Below are 19,695 nucleotides of genomic sequence, written 5' to 3' on the forward strand. Positions count from 1 at the left end.
GCGCAAGCGCAATGGGCCTTATTTTAGTTGGGGCAAATAAAAAGCGAAGGAAAATAAACCATAAAGGATTTTGTTATGTTTTTGTTTTTGCAAAAATAACAAATAAAAATGTAAATCTATACAGTTAAGGATCATAGCAACAAGAGCTCAATATGTGTGACCAGTGCAGCGAAATACTAATTCTAATTAGTAATCGTAAGTAAATGAGAGCAAAGAACTAAAACAATGTAATGTTTTGAATTGAAATCAAAATCAAACAACGCCATCAACAATGATCAGTGCCGGGTACTTTGGATTGCGATCTTACAGTTTTCTTGATATGTTTTACTTTCTATGAATTTATCATGGGCTCATTTAATTTCTTGTTTTCTCTTTGAATTAGAGTGATGTGTGTTTTATTTCGTGCTACACAATCATAAGCGACAATTTTAGTCAACGATGACTGATTTGAATTACTGTTGCCTTTCACTTTCACGACCGTCGATAAAACAAAAGGGACCGGAATCGTGTATATAAAATAAACACAAATAACACAATATTAGACCGTTAAAAGATTAGATCCTACCTTTAAAAATAATTTAAATTTAGAGATACATTTGCTTCTCCAAAAAGAAAAAAAAATACATTCCACTTCCACTTCCAAGTCCAAATTCCAACTCCAACTTCACATTACATTCACTAGACTGACTAGACATTTTCAATATTTCAATCATTCATAAAAAAATGAATTTCAAAATCAAAAGTCAAAAGTAATGTTTGAAATTATATTTATATTTTTATACAAAAAGACCTCAGCAGAGGAATTTAAATGAAAATTAATGTCTTTTACTTTTAGGACACACTTTCTTTTTGTAATGCATGATGTAATCTGATCTAAGTAACTAATAGATACTAATACTAATACCCTAATTTTGAATGAAAAGGTCATGGCGAGTTCAAGTGTTGATTGCCATTTATATGGTTGGATAGTATTTTGTCATAAAATAATAATCTGTTAAAAACTTAAACATGATTATCTTATGAAATCCTAATGCGATGGCTAAAATTTATCCCGAAAATTGGAAGCAACTGTCGCTGTGACTATCATTTATGTCTCATTTTACTTTTAATCTCTGTCCACCTCAATGTAAAAGTAAAACTAAAACTAAAACTACCTTTTTCAACCAAAACAAACCAAAGTTTGTAAATAATGATAGAACCTGGAGTTTGAAACTGTCGTCTCTTATTAACTGAATTCATGTAAATCATTCACACAACAATCATTCTTCCCGAGAGGATGGATGATTGTCAGTAGTTATCGAAACTTTTAAGCAGATGTCAAAATGTCGAAATGCTTCATTTGACATCATTGAAGTCATTTAGAGTGTTAGAATTGCTCAATTTCAGAATTGAGCACGTAGCATGTCAACAAGACATGGCAGAAGAGAGCTAAATCAACAAGCAAAGAGGCAGTAATATTGCAATAAAGTTGTGAAGAATCAAAAACTTGCAAAGAAAGTTGAAACATATGAGTTTTTTCAAAAAGATTTCTCTGTAAATCTTCCGACAATTGTCAGATTTTCGACTGTACAACTTTGCTCGATAAAGTCTGTCAAGTGTCGACATAAAAAAAATATTAAAAAAGAAGACAGAAAGAAAAAAGTCTGCCTTGTCAAAAGACAAATCAAACATAAGAGAAAAACAAAGGAGTTTTTATTTCTGTGCCTTGAAAAATGGAGTCAAATACAAAGCAGACCAGTCAGTTAGCTATTAATGCTGCTTGTGAAGCTAAATTACGAATAATATCTGCCAGTTGGATATAACATACCAACTATGTATACCCTTGATCGTTAATAGTCTGACTGTTAGAATTTAGTGAGAACTACTTATAAGAATGGCTGGCTAAAAACAATAACAATGAGCTGAGTGACATCAATTTTGTTCCTTCTATAATTTCATATTTTCATTTATCGCCGCTTGCACATCCACAGGACGTGGCCCCTCTCCCAAGTATTCAGTGCCGATGCTGCATGCGTGTAATGTAGATTGCCGATTTCTCGCTGACAGTTTCTTCTTTCTCTTCCTCTTCTTCTTCTTCTTCTTGGAAGAATGAATCGACAAAACAAAAGAATCAGCCTAAAAATTAACACAAACAGGAATGAAGATAAGCAGCTTCTCGTGTCAAGCGCTACACATCCTTAAAACAGTAGGAATTGTTCTCTTCCTTTCATTTTACAACTAACTCAGACCTGGGACCAGCAATGTGTGTACTCTCTCAAATAATTGGGATTTTCTTTTTGTAGCATAAAAGAAGGACTTGCTGTTTTATTATAAATGAGATGGGGAAAAATGACGTGATTTGACTAGTCAGTTGATGTGTCATATCTGTGTTGTGTTTGTTAATCTGTATTTTTGTCCTGTTGGTATATTTTCACGTGTTCAAAAAGTTTTTTCATCAGCCATTTACAGGCCTGTCTTTAAATTGAAGGCACAATCACATCTAAGAGGCCTAAATTAAGAGGTGTCGTTTAAAGATGCATCTGTTTTATCCAAAAATACATTCCAAACTATGCAATTGCTGATGAATTGCAAAATTTATGGTGGAAATTATTTTAGCAGGTGTTAGGTGTCACATTGTTTGCAAAAAATATTCACACTGATTGCACCACCGATGATTAAAATACATTTTCAGACGATTTACAGCCTGACTGCTTTATAGTTTTGAATCTTCATCATCAGCTAGCAGCAGTCATCTCCAGTGGAGAAGGGACCCACTAATTTATTGTATATTTTGTGCGAGAATGATATTAATGTTTATGAGAGTACAAAAATACAAAATAAATAAAATAGAAATAAATAAAAAAAGATTTTAAAATTGTTACAATTTGGTTTCAAACTCCAGTCCACCCAGGCCAGAGTCAAACAGCTTAACCAGGAGTCATATTTAATCATATTTGTTATTACTGACATTTTGGAGTTTGGGGTCTGAAAGAAGGGAAAAGTTGATATTGGTATTTAAGGAAGGAAAGAGAAAATAAATCTGACAAAGAAAAAGTCATAGGAGTGAAAGAGCAGTTGGCTTTAATCACCTCAGCAACTGCTTTAAAAGAAAATTGGCCAAGGAAAAGGAGGTTCAGATTGCCTTAATTTCTAAGCAAATTGAGGAAAAAGAGACTTCTTTGAATATTTTCAAAGAACTGAAAGTAGTTATGTTAGATATTGTGTATAGATGTGCATAGTGTATATATAAGGTTAAATATGTGCTTGTGTAGGTTTTTTTTGTGCTTTTAAATTACAGATCACAATCGCCATGTAACTGGAGGCTCTTCCCAGCTCACCAGACATGAAGTGGAAACTTTTATCAAGTATGCAGGTGCTTCAAATAACAAGTAAGCATACACAGGGTGTGTTGTCAGATAATATTCAGTGCAACAGTTTCTCACCACTAGTATATTAGATAATTTTTCTCTTTTCAATGCTCCCTTTTCATTCTGCCCCAATTGAGGTTTTCTCTAGAATGTTATCGAAGTAAATATTAAGTTACATCCCAAAACATTTGTGTCAAACAATGAGATTAGCCCTAAAAACCTTACAAAAAAGAAAGTAGAGCAGAAAAACAAATGAACTTACCGCAAAAAAGAAAAATAGAAGACAAAAAGTAACGTTTATTAGTATTTTGATAGGCATAGGACATGATCTTTTTAAAAACGTGTCAATGTTAATGATTTGATAACTGTATGCTATCTATAAACAAAATCCAATTTTGTTCCGACTTGTAGGAAGTGCCTGTGTGTATATAAAGACTTCAAGAATTTTGACAAAGTGACCAACCTTGTTCAAGTTATATTGAGCATGGGGATGGAGCTGATGCAGTGTCTCCCTGACATTTTACCAGCAAAGCTCAAAGCAAAAGCAGAGGAGGAAGCTAAATCAGGTAGAAGTTTGTCCATATCGTCCACAGATGAAGATGGACACAGGCGGAATAGTGAGTCAGCAGTAGAGGATAATGAAAAACAGGAGGAGAGTATTGACGACACTATACCCATCGACATCGACAGTATCTGGTATGATTGGAGCATTGAGGACTTGCGGCGACTTATCGATTTTTTACATCAAATATTCCAGTCAAACTTTTTGGTTTACTTTGCTTATAAGATGATGATTGCCCATAACATGGAGGTAAGATGACTTACTAATGTTTAACCGTCATCTTTTATTTCTTCTCCTATTTCGTTTTTCTTTTTCTTCTTCTTTTTTTTTTTTTTCTTCTTCTTCTTCTTCTTCTTCTTCTTCTTCTTCTTCTTCTTCTTCTTCTTCTTCTTCTTCTTCTTCTTCTTCTTCTTCTTCTTCTTCTGTCTTCTTCTCCTTCTCCTTCTTCTTCGTCTTTGTATACTTTCAAACCAGCTGGCTCAGTCTATTAATATCTCTGTATGTCAAAAAAATGTAAATTTTTTATGCTTTTCTGATTGTAAAAGTTTGTTGTGCATTATTATAAAAAGTCTGAACATATCCAAACACCCCAGCCAAGCATATTTGTGAACACTGTTTCAATTATATTCGATTTCATTTTTGTAAAAAGATGATCTCCACATGAATCGGAAAATGTGCTGGTTGGACTGGTCTACCTTATGCTTCAATACACCTCTTTCTCAAAGCTTAGGAAATAAAATAGTATTGGAAAACTGATGAGTCATATCCAGAATGCACAATTGATTAACCCTGCCTCTGAGGTATTTTTAAATTAGCCAAATAAGCTGAGGATTGAGTGTCGCTGCTAACTGTTGATGTCAATCGTATTTGTATTGCGCAGAATTTAGAGCAACACACCAGTACCAGTGTTTTATTACTCTAAGTTGAGGTTGTCACAGTCTAGACATATTCACAATTTTGACAAATAAGAAGTCTGATGTTTAATATTTATTTTTATGTATATTTTCTTTTATTTTTATTTGTGACAGGATCTTTCCTCTGCTGAGACCACAGCTTTACACAGCTATTGTGAAATAAACGTAAGTTATATGTGTTTGAAATATGTTCAATAATAACCGGCTACGACCATGCTTATTTTCAACCATCAAAATTTACTAGAGTACCTGTTATATTTGATAAGTCATTTTTTAGGGTGTTTTTTTTTTGGTAGAAGATCTTGATACTCCAAGCATTGAATCTTAATGAGTTTTGCACTTCTTTTCCAGTTCATATTTTATGCATGTTGTCATGTGATCATGGGTGAAAGTTCGCCGGAAAAATCCGGCATGGCCGGATTTATATTTTTGAAAAAGAGGTCTCGCCGTTTGTTTTTTTTTGTCTGGCCGGAATTCAAAAATGAAAAAAAACGGCATTTATATAATTAACCGCACTTCTGTTTTTTCCTCTTATTGGTAGTTGCAGGATTTTTTTTTCTGAGCACCTGCCTTTGCAGGATTAATATCATTGAGTAACTTTCACCCATGCATGTGATTTATATATCAGCTTTGTGATGTGATATTCTTGTGACTTTTATTTTCAGGATATTGACTCACCAGTGTTGCTGCTTCGCAATATCTGCTTCTTTATTGATAGCAATGGCATTGGGGCTATGAATCAGTGCTTTCAGAAGGCAAACAGTAAAAATCTCCCATTGACGTTTGTACATTCTCTCATCACCATTTTGACACATGTAAGTATTTATTTTCTAAAATTTTAGGGTCTTGTTTTTCACTTGATTTTAAGGCATCCAAGGGACTCTGCTCCTCCACCCTGTCAATGCTTCAGCATCCTCTTTGTTCCATCCTTCAGTGCTGGGAATTCAGACGGCCAAACTTTCAGGGGCAGATATTTTTTGCAGTGCACCCATGCCCAAACAACCCCGTCACTCCTCCCTCTTCCTTCCCCCTTCTCCCCCACTCCTTCCCCTCTCTATGCTTTTCACCCCATTTTAAAAAAAAACGTTTAAAGACTTTACTGTTTGCCCAGCATATTCTGAAATTTGAGGTTTTATCCGTAAAATTTGAAATTGAGGTTATTATCACTATTAATCTATTGTAAAAAAATTAACAGATGAGACGATGGATCAACACACCAACTGTGATGTCCTGCATTTTAAAACTTCGCCTTCCCATTATAAGATACATGTGCACCTTGTCTGAGTCTGATATGAGAATGGCTGCAGCACATAACACAATGGATTTCATGTGGTCAGCTATTAAAGAGCCACTAGACACCCAGATGACTTTCGACAAAGATGCGATGGCTTTGGTATACAAATGTTTCACAAGTACAACCTTGACCATTAGGCTTGGGAGCATACATCAGATCAGTGTAAGTATTTGGAATCAGTGTTTTAATATTTGAATGTCCCCTTATTGGGGATTTAGTTCTTGTATCTGGATATGACTCAAGATTTCCAATTTTATCTCTTAATTTTTAAGACAAATTAGTGGAAATATTTGTCTCTGTAATTTCTACCATTTGCTGATTTTGCCATTGCACATGCATCAAATATCAGGGTGTCCAGGCAAGTTAGATAAGTTGGTTTTAGGTCAGATAATGGATCTTTAAGTCGGATAAATGACAATTTGGTCGGCAGTTGCAAATATCAGGTTCTGTATTAGAGCAAATATCAGGTTCTATATCAGGCCTATAAGCCTGAAGTTTAATTAAGACAATTAATTTGCAACATGTTCTCCTGGTTAGGAGCAATGCACTTAGGAGAGGCTTAAAATTTAGAAGTAAGGAACTGGATGTTCTTGCTTTGGAAAGCAAGGGAAGAAAAGGAACGATAGTAGAAACTTGCTCTGCCATTGTGTATATAAATAGAATCTAAAAACTGATTGTGTAAATAGAATAGAATATTATAGTGTGTTTATGTGTGTAGTGTAGCGAAGGTAGGCCCAATATATTTCTTGATATGAGTAAACAAAATTTTGTCAAATAAATGCTAAGCTACTTGGCATAGTCAGTCTCGAGCCATGATGTCCTGAATTGTCCTTCCTTGAAATTCCTTTAAATGGTAAGATTGATAGCATTATAAATAAATGTCTTGAAATTTACTCTTCGCGTTATTTTTAATGTCTGATTGCAAAAAATTATGGTAGGATTTTTTAATATCCCTGATACCTGGACACCCTGAATATGGTTTTTAATGTATTGATTGTTTTTTTTTTGTTTGTTTTTAGGTGCTTTCGACACTGTTTAAGTCATTTAAGCGCCCGTTTCTGTCTTTTATCAATTTTTATCGGCCTTGAGGGGCCATAGCTGCTCAAAACGTGTACTGTTGTAATAAAATCTTTATAAAATCATAATAGTTACATGTTTGTTATGTAAAAATATGGCGGGTGGTTGGATGGGAGCATCACCCTTGGATCATATACCTATGATGTTCGCATGGGTGTACGATCCGATAGTGATGTCGTTTCTTCTTCTCTTTACTAGCTATCCTGCTTTTTGGTTTGTGATTGTATTTTTGACAGGGGATATTTTTTTTTCTGTAAATCTTCTGCCTGTTTGTTCTTGGTTATTTATAATTTAGCTTATGATATCTTTAGGTTATGATTTTGATTTACATTTGTACTATTTTTGTTAGATTGCTTGTTTTTTTGTTTCAGCGGTCTCTCATATAACCTCAATTGTGTTGGAAGAGACCTAAAGCAACAAACAAACAAAACAAACAAACAAACAAACAAAACATGTAAAAATATCTATTTACAATTTCTGCAGGAGTTCACATTCCTGTAATGTATTGATTGAAAAGCACCTAAAACAATATTCTCATGCTGTTTTGTTTTGTTTTTTTGTTTTTTTTTCATCCTCGGAAAATTTCTTTTTGATTATCCTCGTAAAAATTCAGTTGTAATAGATTTTTATCAAAAGAGGATTTCCCTTTTACCCTACAAGTTCAAGGATAGGGAATTGAGTAGTTCTCTTTTTAAAAAGAAAATTTGTATAATAATAATAATTTTTGATTGTTTCCACAATTTTTTTGTTTTGTTTTGGTTTATACTATGTTTTGCTTTAATAGGCAGACTGCTGTTCTGCTATTTATATAGATATTGCCTCTAAGTTTTAATATCTTTTACTTTCTTTTCTATATCTTTAAACATTACAGTTGATGATCAGTGCATACAATGATAACCTAAACAATGAAGCCATGGAAGATGTCGAAAGGTATGCAGTTGTTGGCTGTTTGCATTGAATATGTTGGATAGATTTATTGTCTCTTTTTACTACCCTTTTAACAATACCAACCAAAACAACAGCATGAGAGAACGTCTGCTTGAATTAAAGATTTAGTGGAAAACAAAAACAAAAAATTAGAAGAGCTCAATGGCAATGACGTAGGATTACAGTACAACAATAAGATACAATTTATCACCACTCTCACTTAGATACTTCAAAGTCATTCTAGAATCCGTCAGATAATTCATGAATTTGTAACACATTTAGTGATATAAATTTTAAATAACTAACAAAAATATAATGAACTTATATATTGCATTATAACAAAAAAAATATATACTTCTGCATTTTCTTATTTTGTAACTACACTTTTTTTATTTTATCTTGTAAACTTTTAAAATTGAGAGTTTCATACTCTCTTTCGAAAAATTTTAAAATAAGAATGAACCAATGATTTTTAGTCACTGCAACCGACTTGTAACTAAGAAAAAACATTCTGGTATTATTTTGTTGAACTTTAAAGTCATATGTTAGTCCTTTAGTTTATATGAAATTTCAAGATTTATGGTTTTATTATTTTCAGATTTGGAGAGCAAATGGCAATGTGGCTTTTGGAGAATAGAATAGTTGAACAGATTTTTGGACCAAATTTACACATAGAGGTAATAATTTACCATTATTATTTTCTTTACACCTTACTGACTTTTCCATTTCTAATATTTTTGCCTTTTTAAAAATCTCATTGGTACTATCCCCATCTTCCTTTACATCCTTTCAAATTCATTTAGATTATTATTGTCATTTCACTACTACTACAACCACCAGCATCACATCATCACTACCACTACTACTACAACCACCACCACCACATCATCACTACCACTAATACTACTACAACCACTACCACATCATCATCATCACTACCATTTGTACTACAACCACCATCACATGATCATCACTAGCACCACTACCACATCATCATCACTACCACCATTTGTACTACAACCACCATCACCACCACAACATCACTACAACCACTACCAAATCATTATCATTACGACCACAACTACTACAGCCACTATACCAGCACCACATCATCATCACTACAACTACTACTTCAACCACCACCACCACCATATCATCACTACCACTACTACTACAACCACCGCCACCACATTATCATCACTACCACTACTACTTCAACCACCACCACCACCACCATATCATCATCACTACTACTACTACTACTACTACTACTACTACTACTACTACTACTACTACTACTACTACTACATCAACAACCACTATCACATCTTCATCATCATTACCACTATTACTACAACCACCAACACCACATCATCCTCACTACCACCAGTACTACAATTTCTACCATAAGGTTTTGGTGCTTTACTTCATTTGAAATGAGGAAACTTTGGGATTATACAGAGCTGCCAACCTACTGCAAAAAATGCGGAATTGTACGCATTTTCAGCGATTGTACGCTTGTACGCATTTCCCCCAAGATTGTACCCATTTTCAGTGTACAGAGTCACTTCAGTTTTCTTTAGTTGTAATTCATATTATTATTAGCCTATTGAGAAACCTTGGTGACAAGGTGGATGTTCATATATTTTTTGACAAATTATGATCTTCATGTTGGGAGTAGAATTCTGAAAGGATTGGATTATAGTCTTGGGAGCATCATTGTTGCTGCAGTTTAGCTTGTGCGGTGTGACTTTATGTTAGTATACCTTCCTCTTACTTTCACAATGGTTAGTTTCCATCGATTTCAGGATTGTACCCATTTTTATGAAATCTCCTCCATTTTGAGGTCCTATTGTACACATTCTCATCAGATGGGGTTGGCAGCTCTGGATTATATTTGGCAATGTCTTTATGTATCATAATATAATTCTAATCAGTTATCTATTTAGAACTATACGATATGTAAAGACAATGCCAAATACCATTCCAATTCCTTTTTCTTTTATGCGGAAATTCCTCTTTCGGCATTGAAATTCCTACGAGTGGTGTCTGAAACTCCTGTGGGTCAAATTTAAAGTTGGCATCTCTGCATTTGCCTCATTCATCCAATAGCAACGTTTCTCAGAAAATAGATGGCATGAAATCAGATACCTAGTTATTCCCTTTTATGTTATGCTTTTCTCCTTACTGCATTTTCAGGCTTCAAATGAAACAAAGTCCAGTTTCAAAAAGAAATAAAAAATTATCACTATTTTGTATGAGTTAAATTTTTTTTGCAAATTGTTTAAAAATTAACAGGTTCTATACAATTTTATCTGACAGCAAAGTATTGGTTCATTGGTCAGATGAAACTTACGCTCTTGGAGCATATTTGGCTTGGTTTTTATTGTTTTCTTTTCAAGTGTAATGTAATTAGGAGCTAGTTAAGCATTATAGGATGATCAAAATTAATTTAACATTTTTTAATTTTTACAAATTCAGATCATCAAACAAAGTCAAATCATTTTGAATTTCCTTGGATCTGAAGGTCGCATTACCAACCAGCATTTAGACTGTATATGGGTTGCCGCACAGGTGAGGTTTTTTAAAAACTATGAGTAGACCTGCCAACTCTCCTGATTTTATCAGGAGATTCCTTATCTCATTCTTAATTTCACTATTTGTCAACTATCCTCCAAATATTAATTGCATTTTATTATTCCGGTTATACCTTCATCGTCATTTTCATCAAACATTGTCATCAGTATCGTTTTTTAAGTTGATTTTTGCCCATAATACTATTATCTTTGGATTGTGAAATTTTCACTGTCATGTCAATATTTAGGCGTGATTTTTACCAAATCCGGAAACATTTGTGTGCTCCTTTTTAATTGTTCTTTATAACAGTGATAATAAACCAACATCTCTAGTTTTGCATGCAAATATTTGCATGTCCACTCTTTGGTGAATCACTATCATTCAAAAACTGATTGTTATCACATATAATTTTTTCAATTTCACTCATTCATCCATTCTCTTTCCTCTCTCTTCATCTCTCTCTCTCTCTCCTCTCTCTTCATCTCTCTCTCTCTCTCTCTCTCTCTCTCTCTCTCCTCTCTCTCTCTCTCTCTCTCTCTCTCTCTCTCCTCTCTCTCTCTCTCTCTCTCTCTCTCTCTCTCTCTCTCTCTCTCTCTCTCTCTCTCTCTCTCTCTCTCTCTCTCTCTCTCTCTCTCTCTCTCTCTCTCTCTCTCTCTCTCTCTCTCTCTCTCTCTCTCTCTCTCTCTCTCTCTCTCTCTCTCTCTCTCTCTCTCTCTCTCTCTCTCTCTCTCTCTCTCTCTCTCTCTCTCTCTCTCTCTCTCTCTCTCTCTCTCTCTCTCTCTCTCTCTCTCTCTCTCTCTCTCTCTCTCTCTCTCTCTCTCTCTCTCTCTCTCTCTCTCTCTCTCTCTCTCTCTCTCCCTCTCTCTCTCTCTCTCTCTCTCTCTCTCTCTCTCTCTCTCCTCTCTCTCTCTCTCTCTCTCCTCTCCTCTCTCTCTCTCTCTCTTCTCTCCCTCTCTTCTCTCTCTCTCTTCCTCTCCTCTCCTCCTCTCCTCTCTCTCTCCTCTCCTCTCTCTCTCTCCTCTCTCTCTCTCTCTCTCTCTCTCTCTCTCTCTCTCTCTCTCTCTCTCTCTCTCTCTCTCTCTCTCTCTCTCTCTCTCTCTCTCTCTCTCTCTCTCTCTCTCTCTCTCTCTCTCTCTCTCTCTCTCTCTCTCTCTCTCTGCACAAGCCCTATTCTCTGGTAAATCATTCCCCTTGTCAATCTGTTTTATTTGTCTTACTCATTTCTCTGAGAAGCAATCACTCATTATTATGATCATGGTTAATCACCTGCTTACTATATTGGTAAGTTAAAAAAAAAAAAATCAGTTCTGTAAGTCAACTTTTATTGTTATTTTTTTAAAATAGGGTGCTTAAATGATTTTAAAGTATCATGAGTGCTGTAAAAGCCCTAAAACCTGAACAAATATGCAATATATTAATATTTATTTTTAATTACAGCTGAAGCATTGTGGAAAACAAGTTTATGAAGTTCTGTTACCTCTGATCAAGTCTGTTGAGCCTGAGCAAAATCGTCATCTCCGCCATCTTATTGAAAAATTAGATCCTGCCAATTACAATGAATCGGTTTGTCAAATTTAATTTTCATTCTCATCATACATTTATGCAAAAGTTTAGATATTTTGATGATTTATATTGGCCGACACTTCCCTCTTGATTTGCATTTACTTGAGTAGTCTTTTGTGTTGCAAGAACCTTTAATTTCTCTAAGTTAAAGAAACAAATCAATGATATTATATTAAGTCATTTGGTCCTGTCTCATAATCAGTGGTACACGTGCTGATTAAAGTTGAGAAATTGAAATTAGTCATTTGTAATATATTTATTATTAGATTTATCTCATGATATTTATTCCTTCTTTTATTGCTTTTCAGGTGCTATATTTGTCATCAATTTTGACTCGAAACCAGTGGCAAGCATTTCAGGCAGAAGAGAATTACCGTAGGAAAATGGCCAGTACAGCAATAGTCACAGGGCCTAGGAGTGAGTACAAAGAAAGAAGTGTTGTTGATGTATTGTATTAAAATATTATACAGTTGAAGCTGATAATTGAATCCCTTTAATTGGAATGAGCTGTCTATCACAGAATTTTTTTCCACGTGATTCTCTCTCTCTCTCTCTCTCTCTCTCTCTCTCTCTCTCTCTCTCTCTCTCTCTCTCTCTCTCTCTCTCTGTGGCATATCACTTGGACGTAGCCTCCCACACAGTCCTTCGGAAGAAGTCTCTGTTTTGTGCCCATCTGCCACATTCCGTCACGCCGTTGTTGAGCCATTCCTGTATATCTTGTTGCCATCTTCTTTGTGGTCTTCCTCTGCCTCTTTTGCCCTCCGCCATGCCCTCCAGTACATATCTCTCTCGTGTGTCGTGTCTTTTCAGGTGGTTAATTTGAATGCATCTTTGTTAATTGGAATAGGTTTCAGAGCTTTTTTTTTTTTAATTTTTTTTTTTTTTTTTGGCCTATTAATAATAATTTACCCAAGATGATAAATGTCTTATTTAAGAGGGAAGTTATTAATGGCAATTAGTACGGGTGATGGATGAGGGAAACTGATACTTATGAGACAAATGTTCAAAGGCTGATTTTAAGTTTACTCTATTTTGTTTTTGTTTTTTAGACTGTTTTGCAATTTATTAAAGATTCATGAGTCTTAATTTATAAGCTGGATAACCCATAGATGACAAAGAAGTGGTGGCCTGATTTATACAGTCGGGACATTAATATATCTGGCCTTTTGGCCAAAGTTTGTAATTAATTGCTGTAGTGGGTATGAAAGGATGGTTCATTGAAATTTACAAAAGGTAAAGGTGTATCTAATGGATGTACACAAGCAGTAGTAATATATTACTAAATATTATGTAACTATGTTATGATGTTATTTTTGCTTTCACTTTGGGTTTGACTGATGGACTGATATATTACCCTGATTTTTATCAAAGTAGCATTATCATCACCGATTACTACATTACTACAATGTTACAAGAGTTACTATATGTGTCTAATCGTGATAGATTGTTCCAATATTGAGGGCCGTAATTGGTTTATTGAAACACTACTTAATTGGAACAATTTCCACATAATGGCACATTCCAAAGAAAAGGTTTTGACTGTATTGTAATTTTACTTCAAGACATCTTATAAAAAGGAAGCTTAAATATTTTAAATTTATTGTGGTTTCAAGACCGGCATCATTTTGGATGTATAGATGTAACATAGGGATCTGGCATATGGATATGAAGCCAGGTTAACCAAGTTCAAATAGAGAGATGTCAGGATCGGTCTTGCAGATATTCAGATATTCTCTATCAAATGGGCATATTTTCCTTTTGAAACATTTGCTGTCAGTTCATAATGAGAAAATACAGTCAACTTTTCAGATTATCATATGCTGTAATCTCATTGCCTCGCCATTTCTCTCTCCTTTTTTAGGAGCCGTAAAAACTACAGTAGACCAGATCAGCACAAGTGACAGTGAATCAGATGACAGCGGTGTTCCTCCACCATCAAAGATGCAAAGGGTAATTTTTTTTATCATCCTTTCTCTTTTTTTTTTTTTTTTTTTTTTAAATTCTTTTTTTTTTGGTCTCTGTATCAATTGACAGACACAGCCAAATTTGGTCTCAGTTTGAGTAAAGTAATTTTTTAGCTATTAATCATTCTTTGAACTAGTGAAGTAAAGAAAGTGAGAGCAGCAGTTCTTCGAGCTGCTTTTCAGACATGTCTGCAAAACTTCTTGTGAACAATATTCATTGTCAGTTAAGTCATTGGAAACAACAAAGGCATATTCTTTAGATCATTGCATTGTTGGAAAAAAAAAATAAAAATTGTTTTCAAAACAGTGTTCTTTATGTGAAATTACATGTAACAGATGATACTTGATGTTGGCATGTTGAGTTGAGCAGCATAACTCTCCGTAGTACCAGAATATAGTTCTTGATTTTGAAAATTTCTGGTTAGTTCATTACTTTCATTTGAATTTAAACAGTCAAAGGGTCATCTCATTTGCTACCTGGTAATCAGTTTTGCTATTTGTTTTCCTGTCAGTCCTTCAACTTGAAGATCAAGAAGGAACTATTTGCATTGTTTGTTCTACCGCTCTTTCATGGATTTTGATGCTTGCTCAACTTTTCATGCTGGTATGAAGATATTTAAATAGGAATGGAAACTTATTCAGTTGATTAATTTGTAGTATTTTGCTATGTTGCAGCACAACTCTGATTTGACAGTAGGTTCCATAGGAGAGGATATATCTGCAACATTGGGAATGGAGGAGGAGCCTTGCTGTGCTGGCACGTCAGAAATGGTTCCTCAACATGGCCCCCACTTAAACCAAAACCATCACCATCACCATCATCTGCATCATCAACATCGTCACCACCATCATCACCATCACCACCTGTCTCACCACCAGCATCATATGCCACATGGACAACAGCCACGTGTCACTGTGCACCACTCAGGAATGGCTTCAGATAGCTCTGCTGAGGGTAAGAGTCTAAATTTTAAATTGAGAGTACTGTGAATATTAAATTTTGCTTTGTTGTTTTTAAAAAATTTTAATATTGATGGTTCTCTATTATTCATATCATTGGCAATTTTTCGAAATTTTGACATATATTTGATATATATTTTTTGTTGGGATTCTTTTTGTAATACATTTGCTTTGTATGACTGTAAAAATCATTTAATTTTGTTGCTGTCATATCTTTTTTCTCTTGAAATCATTTAGGTCATTCAGATTTGAGCTATGAGGATGAAGAAGATGAAGACAATTCCAGATTCCGTGCTTTAGTCCAAAGAGTCATGGGCAAAAATGCTCCTTTACAAAATGCTGAAGGCCATATAGACAATTGTGGGGAGTCGAGTGAAGATGAGGGAGGTGCTGATGTTGTTGTTAATAGTGAAGGTATTCCTGTACCAAGGAGGATGATCAAAAGAGGAAAGAGGACTCCAGAAGGCTTTGACAAAAAGATTGAGGTTGTAAATGCAGTGGAGAAAGCAGTATTGCAGGAACTCCCAACTGATGAGGATGATGATGAAGAAGAGGATGATGATGAGGAAGAAGATGAGGAGGATGAAGATGATGATGAAGAGGAAGTGAGTTCTGATAATGAGGAAAGCGAAGCTGTAAAGCATCATCGCCGAAGCCATTGCAGAAAACAAAAAGAGTTGGAATTACTTGAAGCAGAAAAACTATTGAAAGGAAAAGGTATTGCTGGGTCTGAATTTTTGGTTGAAGATTCAGGAGACCAACATTCCTTGGCTGAGCTCCATGAAGATGATGACGAAGATGAAGAAGAAGATGAAGATGAAGAAGATGACGAGGAAATCAAAGAGGCATTGGAAGATGTAAGTGTAATGCTACCATAAAAGAAAAGATGGAATTTCAAAATTTATTTTTGTTGTTGCCTGATTGATTTTATGAAATAGAATTGAGTGGGTGAAACATTTTTCTTTAAATTTGACCACAATATTAAATTCTTGAGTAGCCATAGGCATGATTACCATTTCTATAATTATTTTAGCAGATCATGCAATATCTATCACAACTTTTTTTTGAATAGCTCTTTTGAGACTTCAATGATTTTTACTTCATACCTTATATGTTCACCCTCCCCAATTTTGTGTACAGGTTGTAAATTAAAATGTTATGTCAATTTTAAGGATATTGATGTAAATTAATGAGTGAATGAATGAATAGATAAGTACTGGTAAGTAATAAAGTAAATAAGTGATCAAATAAAGGCATTATTATTAAAAGCAAGCTAGTGGGGAAGTTAAAATATAATTTTGCGCAATGAAATTATCAATATAAATTAAAAACTTAATTTTAAAGTGCAGTTCAATACATGTCAGTGACAAAGGGTCTGAATTGAATTTTTATCTGTTCCAATGATATTTTGACGTTTCATCCTATCCATTGTTTGACTATACTCCATGAGATTCCCTTATCCACCTTTAAAATGAAAGAACGCAGCAGGTGGTATTGCAAGGCAGGATGATTTATGGATCATGGGGGTATAAATCTTGAGCAATGCGTGCACAATGCATGAATTGGAATTGATGTCCATCTTGTCTGCATTATACAATAATTATTCTTGTTTTTATGTTATTGGAATTTTTAATTTCTGATTTCAATCTTGATGCAATTTTCATAATGAATAAAGGGGTAAAATAAGACAGTGAATTACGACAGACTACATCACTCATTCAATTAAATTCGAAATCAGCTGGGGCATTATGATCAATTCAAACAAAAAGAATGAATATAATGACCTCTCAACTAAAAGAGCCTACTCAATCAATCTGCGCAAATTTGATGAAACTCTGGAGGAGGAGAATTCAAGGAAATTTCCATTAGTTAACATGCTCCGTTTACATCTAGAATTTGACAGCTCCCCTTTTCGATCCTTTATTTGGTCATTAGATTTTATGATTGGAAAATGACTAGAACTGTTAAAAAAAATTTAAAATAGCATTTTCAGTTTTTTAATGTCACTTTTCAGATGTATTGGTCGTTTTTTAAATTCAGCCAAATTAATCCTTTATACCATACAGTCATGTGCCATCAAATATGATATTTTGGGGACTAACTTTTATATATTTTGTTAAAAGCTGAAGAGAAATCAATGAAAACATTTATACAATACAATCTATTGTGTTATATATTGTTTTTTTTTTTATAATTCAAACTTATTTTATTTGATTATGTTCTTCTAAAGGTATCACATGAGGAGGAAAAGGATGCTAAACATGTGGATGGTATGAGTGAAGAAGAGTGGCAGGAGTTACATCAGGGCCATGTGGTTACCCCTGGAGCAATTAGAAGTGGACATGGCCATCACCATCATCTGCTGTTAGGTGAAGAGGAGATTGAGAAGGAACTTTTGCCCACGTTTTTGGCTACAAGGGAATTCAAACCAGGGTAATTTATTTACAAAATATATAAATAGACTTAAAATAATAGAAATTATGAAATAGTGTTGGGATTAAACATTGAATATAAATTTATTTATATAATGATTTGTGATCACATTAAAAAGTTTACTCATATTTGATCAAGGATCAGTTGATGTGATTGATTTATTATTTTTTTTTTTTTGAGGGGGGGGGGGGGGGGTATGGATTCGTAATTTTGCTTCATTTTGACTGCTTCTATAGTTATTTAAATTTAAATGCAACTTATTATACTTATTGATTCATGGGAAATATACTTATTTGGTGTTATTTGTCATCATACCTTGTTATAATGTGTGAAAACTTAAAGAATCTATATTTATAAGATCCTTGTACTATTACATAAAGTATTACTTTTATGTATCACAAGTAAATTGTAAAGCTGAGAAAGGATTTATGAAATTGAATCTATCTTATTAACTCACTCAACCCTAACACCAACCATATCCGTAGGTTACCTGGGTTACTTTTACCCCATGCTTATTTATTATATTTTTCTGAGACAAATTGTAAACATAGTGCCAAAAGTTAATGTTTTTAGTTTTTGCATGTTAATGATAGTTGAATAAAGCTATTTATGTACATGCTCATTTTTAATACATTTTTTCCGATTTTGAAAAGTATCAAAACTCTCTAGGATTGAGTGAGTTAATATACATCTTCATAGACTCATCCCATGATATCTTGGCTCTATTTCAGAACATATGGGCTTAGTATATTGAGTCCAGATGATGATGAGGGAAGCTGTCACAGCTCGCGAATTAGCAACAAATCAGAGAAAAACATGGCTGATTTTGATGGGGAGGAAGGGTTGAGTGAAGAGGAATTGGCACAAATCAATGCCCATGTCAGATTCAACATTCACCAGCCGACTGGTCATGGTCATATGTCTTCTCTTTACCATAACCATGGGAGGGGTAAGATGATTCTATTAAACATTCATAATTTCATTATTTCTTCTTTAACTCTTCTCCCCACCAGAGGAAAAAAAATGCAAAAAAGTCCCAAAATTTATTCAATTGTTAAAAATTATCTCTCACATCTGTTATTTTCTCCTTGAAAGCAGTTTCTCCCTGCACTAGACTTTTTCTTTGCCCCATTTATTTTGTGTTTGGGTATTTAAAAGAAATACAGTACACCTTCATATGTATTTCATATATTTAAATTTCCTCCCTTCGTCCCAATTGTGAAAAATGATCTCTCACATCTGTTATTTTCACCTTGAAAACTGTCTCTTCTTGCTCTAGATTTTTTCTTTTGCCCCATTTAGTTTGTTTTTTTTGTATTTAAAAGAAATACAGTACACCGTCATATGTGTTTCATATATTTAAATGTCCTCCTCTCCTTTCCCCTTTTCTTCCTTGACTTCATCTACTCTCCTAACTCCCTTTTGAAAAATCATCAGATGGATTTCATTCTTATCGTCCATACTCTTTGATAATAACAATTCCTTTCTTTACCTTATTTAGTCATGTATGTTATTTCAAATGAATAGTTTTTATCATACATTGGCTTATGTTAGCTCCGTAGGAGCTTTATTTTCACTTATCATGCACCACTTTGTTTTGATAGCTGATTTTTATTTTTTTATTGGAAATTGGGGGGGGGGGGGGGGTTATATTTTAGTTATATTGATATGTTACAGGGGATTAATTGCAATTGCAATTAGATGCAATTGATTGATGAATACAGAAAATAAAATTATGTTGTGAGAATTAGATTTATTGTAGGCCTGTGCCTATCAGTAGGATTTCAAAGTGGTATGCTCTTTAGTTTCTTCCATTTTTTACATCCTAAGGTACATATAATGATCGTCGTCCAAAACAAGGTCCGAAAAGCCCAGCTTATGATTTTCACTTGGATAATGTTTGCAAACCAGGACACACATTACTCTGGGATCTTGTTCAAGACAATATGGCGGTAAATATAACTTTTGTTTTTGTTAGATTTAAATATATATCATTGATTTATAATGTGCACAATCTAATTACTTAACTTTCTTTCTGCACTTGCAGTAAAGCACCTCTTTTATTCCAGTCTCTTAG

At 34.1% G+C, this 19,695-nt stretch overlaps 1 protein-coding gene across 2 annotated transcripts in view; it reads left to right on the forward strand.

The window, feature by feature from the left end:
* LOC144956704 (ubiquitin carboxyl-terminal hydrolase 34-like) overlaps window positions 1–19,695 on the forward strand; it is a 71,965-nt gene continuing 52,270 nt past the window's right edge. Inside the window, exons 1-17 of one of the 2 annotated variants that reach the window (XM_078887386.1) lie at window positions 1–195; window positions 3,278–3,368; window positions 3,759–4,158; window positions 4,938–4,988; window positions 5,489–5,638; window positions 6,019–6,279; window positions 8,066–8,124; window positions 8,720–8,798; window positions 10,603–10,695; window positions 12,136–12,261; window positions 12,570–12,678; window positions 14,123–14,211; window positions 14,901–15,180; window positions 15,423–16,042; window positions 17,416–17,618; window positions 18,350–18,567; window positions 19,449–19,570. In XM_078887386.1, coding sequence (XP_078743512.1) covers window positions 153–195; window positions 3,278–3,368; window positions 3,759–4,158; window positions 4,938–4,988; window positions 5,489–5,638; window positions 6,019–6,279; window positions 8,066–8,124; window positions 8,720–8,798; window positions 10,603–10,695; window positions 12,136–12,261; window positions 12,570–12,678; window positions 14,123–14,211; window positions 14,901–15,180; window positions 15,423–16,042; window positions 17,416–17,618; window positions 18,350–18,567; window positions 19,449–19,570 — 2,994 coding nt within the window. In that variant the 5' untranslated portion in view covers window positions 1–152. Of the gene's footprint in view, window positions 196–3,277; window positions 3,369–3,758; window positions 4,159–4,937; window positions 4,989–5,488; window positions 5,639–6,018; window positions 6,280–8,065; window positions 8,125–8,719; window positions 8,799–10,602; window positions 10,696–12,135; window positions 12,262–12,569; window positions 12,679–14,122; window positions 14,212–14,882; window positions 15,181–15,422; window positions 16,043–17,415; window positions 17,619–18,349; window positions 18,568–19,448; window positions 19,571–19,695 lie in introns of both variants that reach the window. The other variant, XM_078887376.1, reaches the window with a different exon arrangement.

Source organism: Berghia stephanieae, chromosome 1 (assembly GCF_034508935.2).
Source record: "Berghia stephanieae isolate SIO BIC M18660-M18661 chromosome 1, UCSD_Bste_1.3, whole genome shotgun sequence".
NCBI classification, from domain to species: domain Eukaryota; kingdom Metazoa; phylum Mollusca; class Gastropoda; order Nudibranchia; family Aeolidiidae; genus Berghia; species Berghia stephanieae.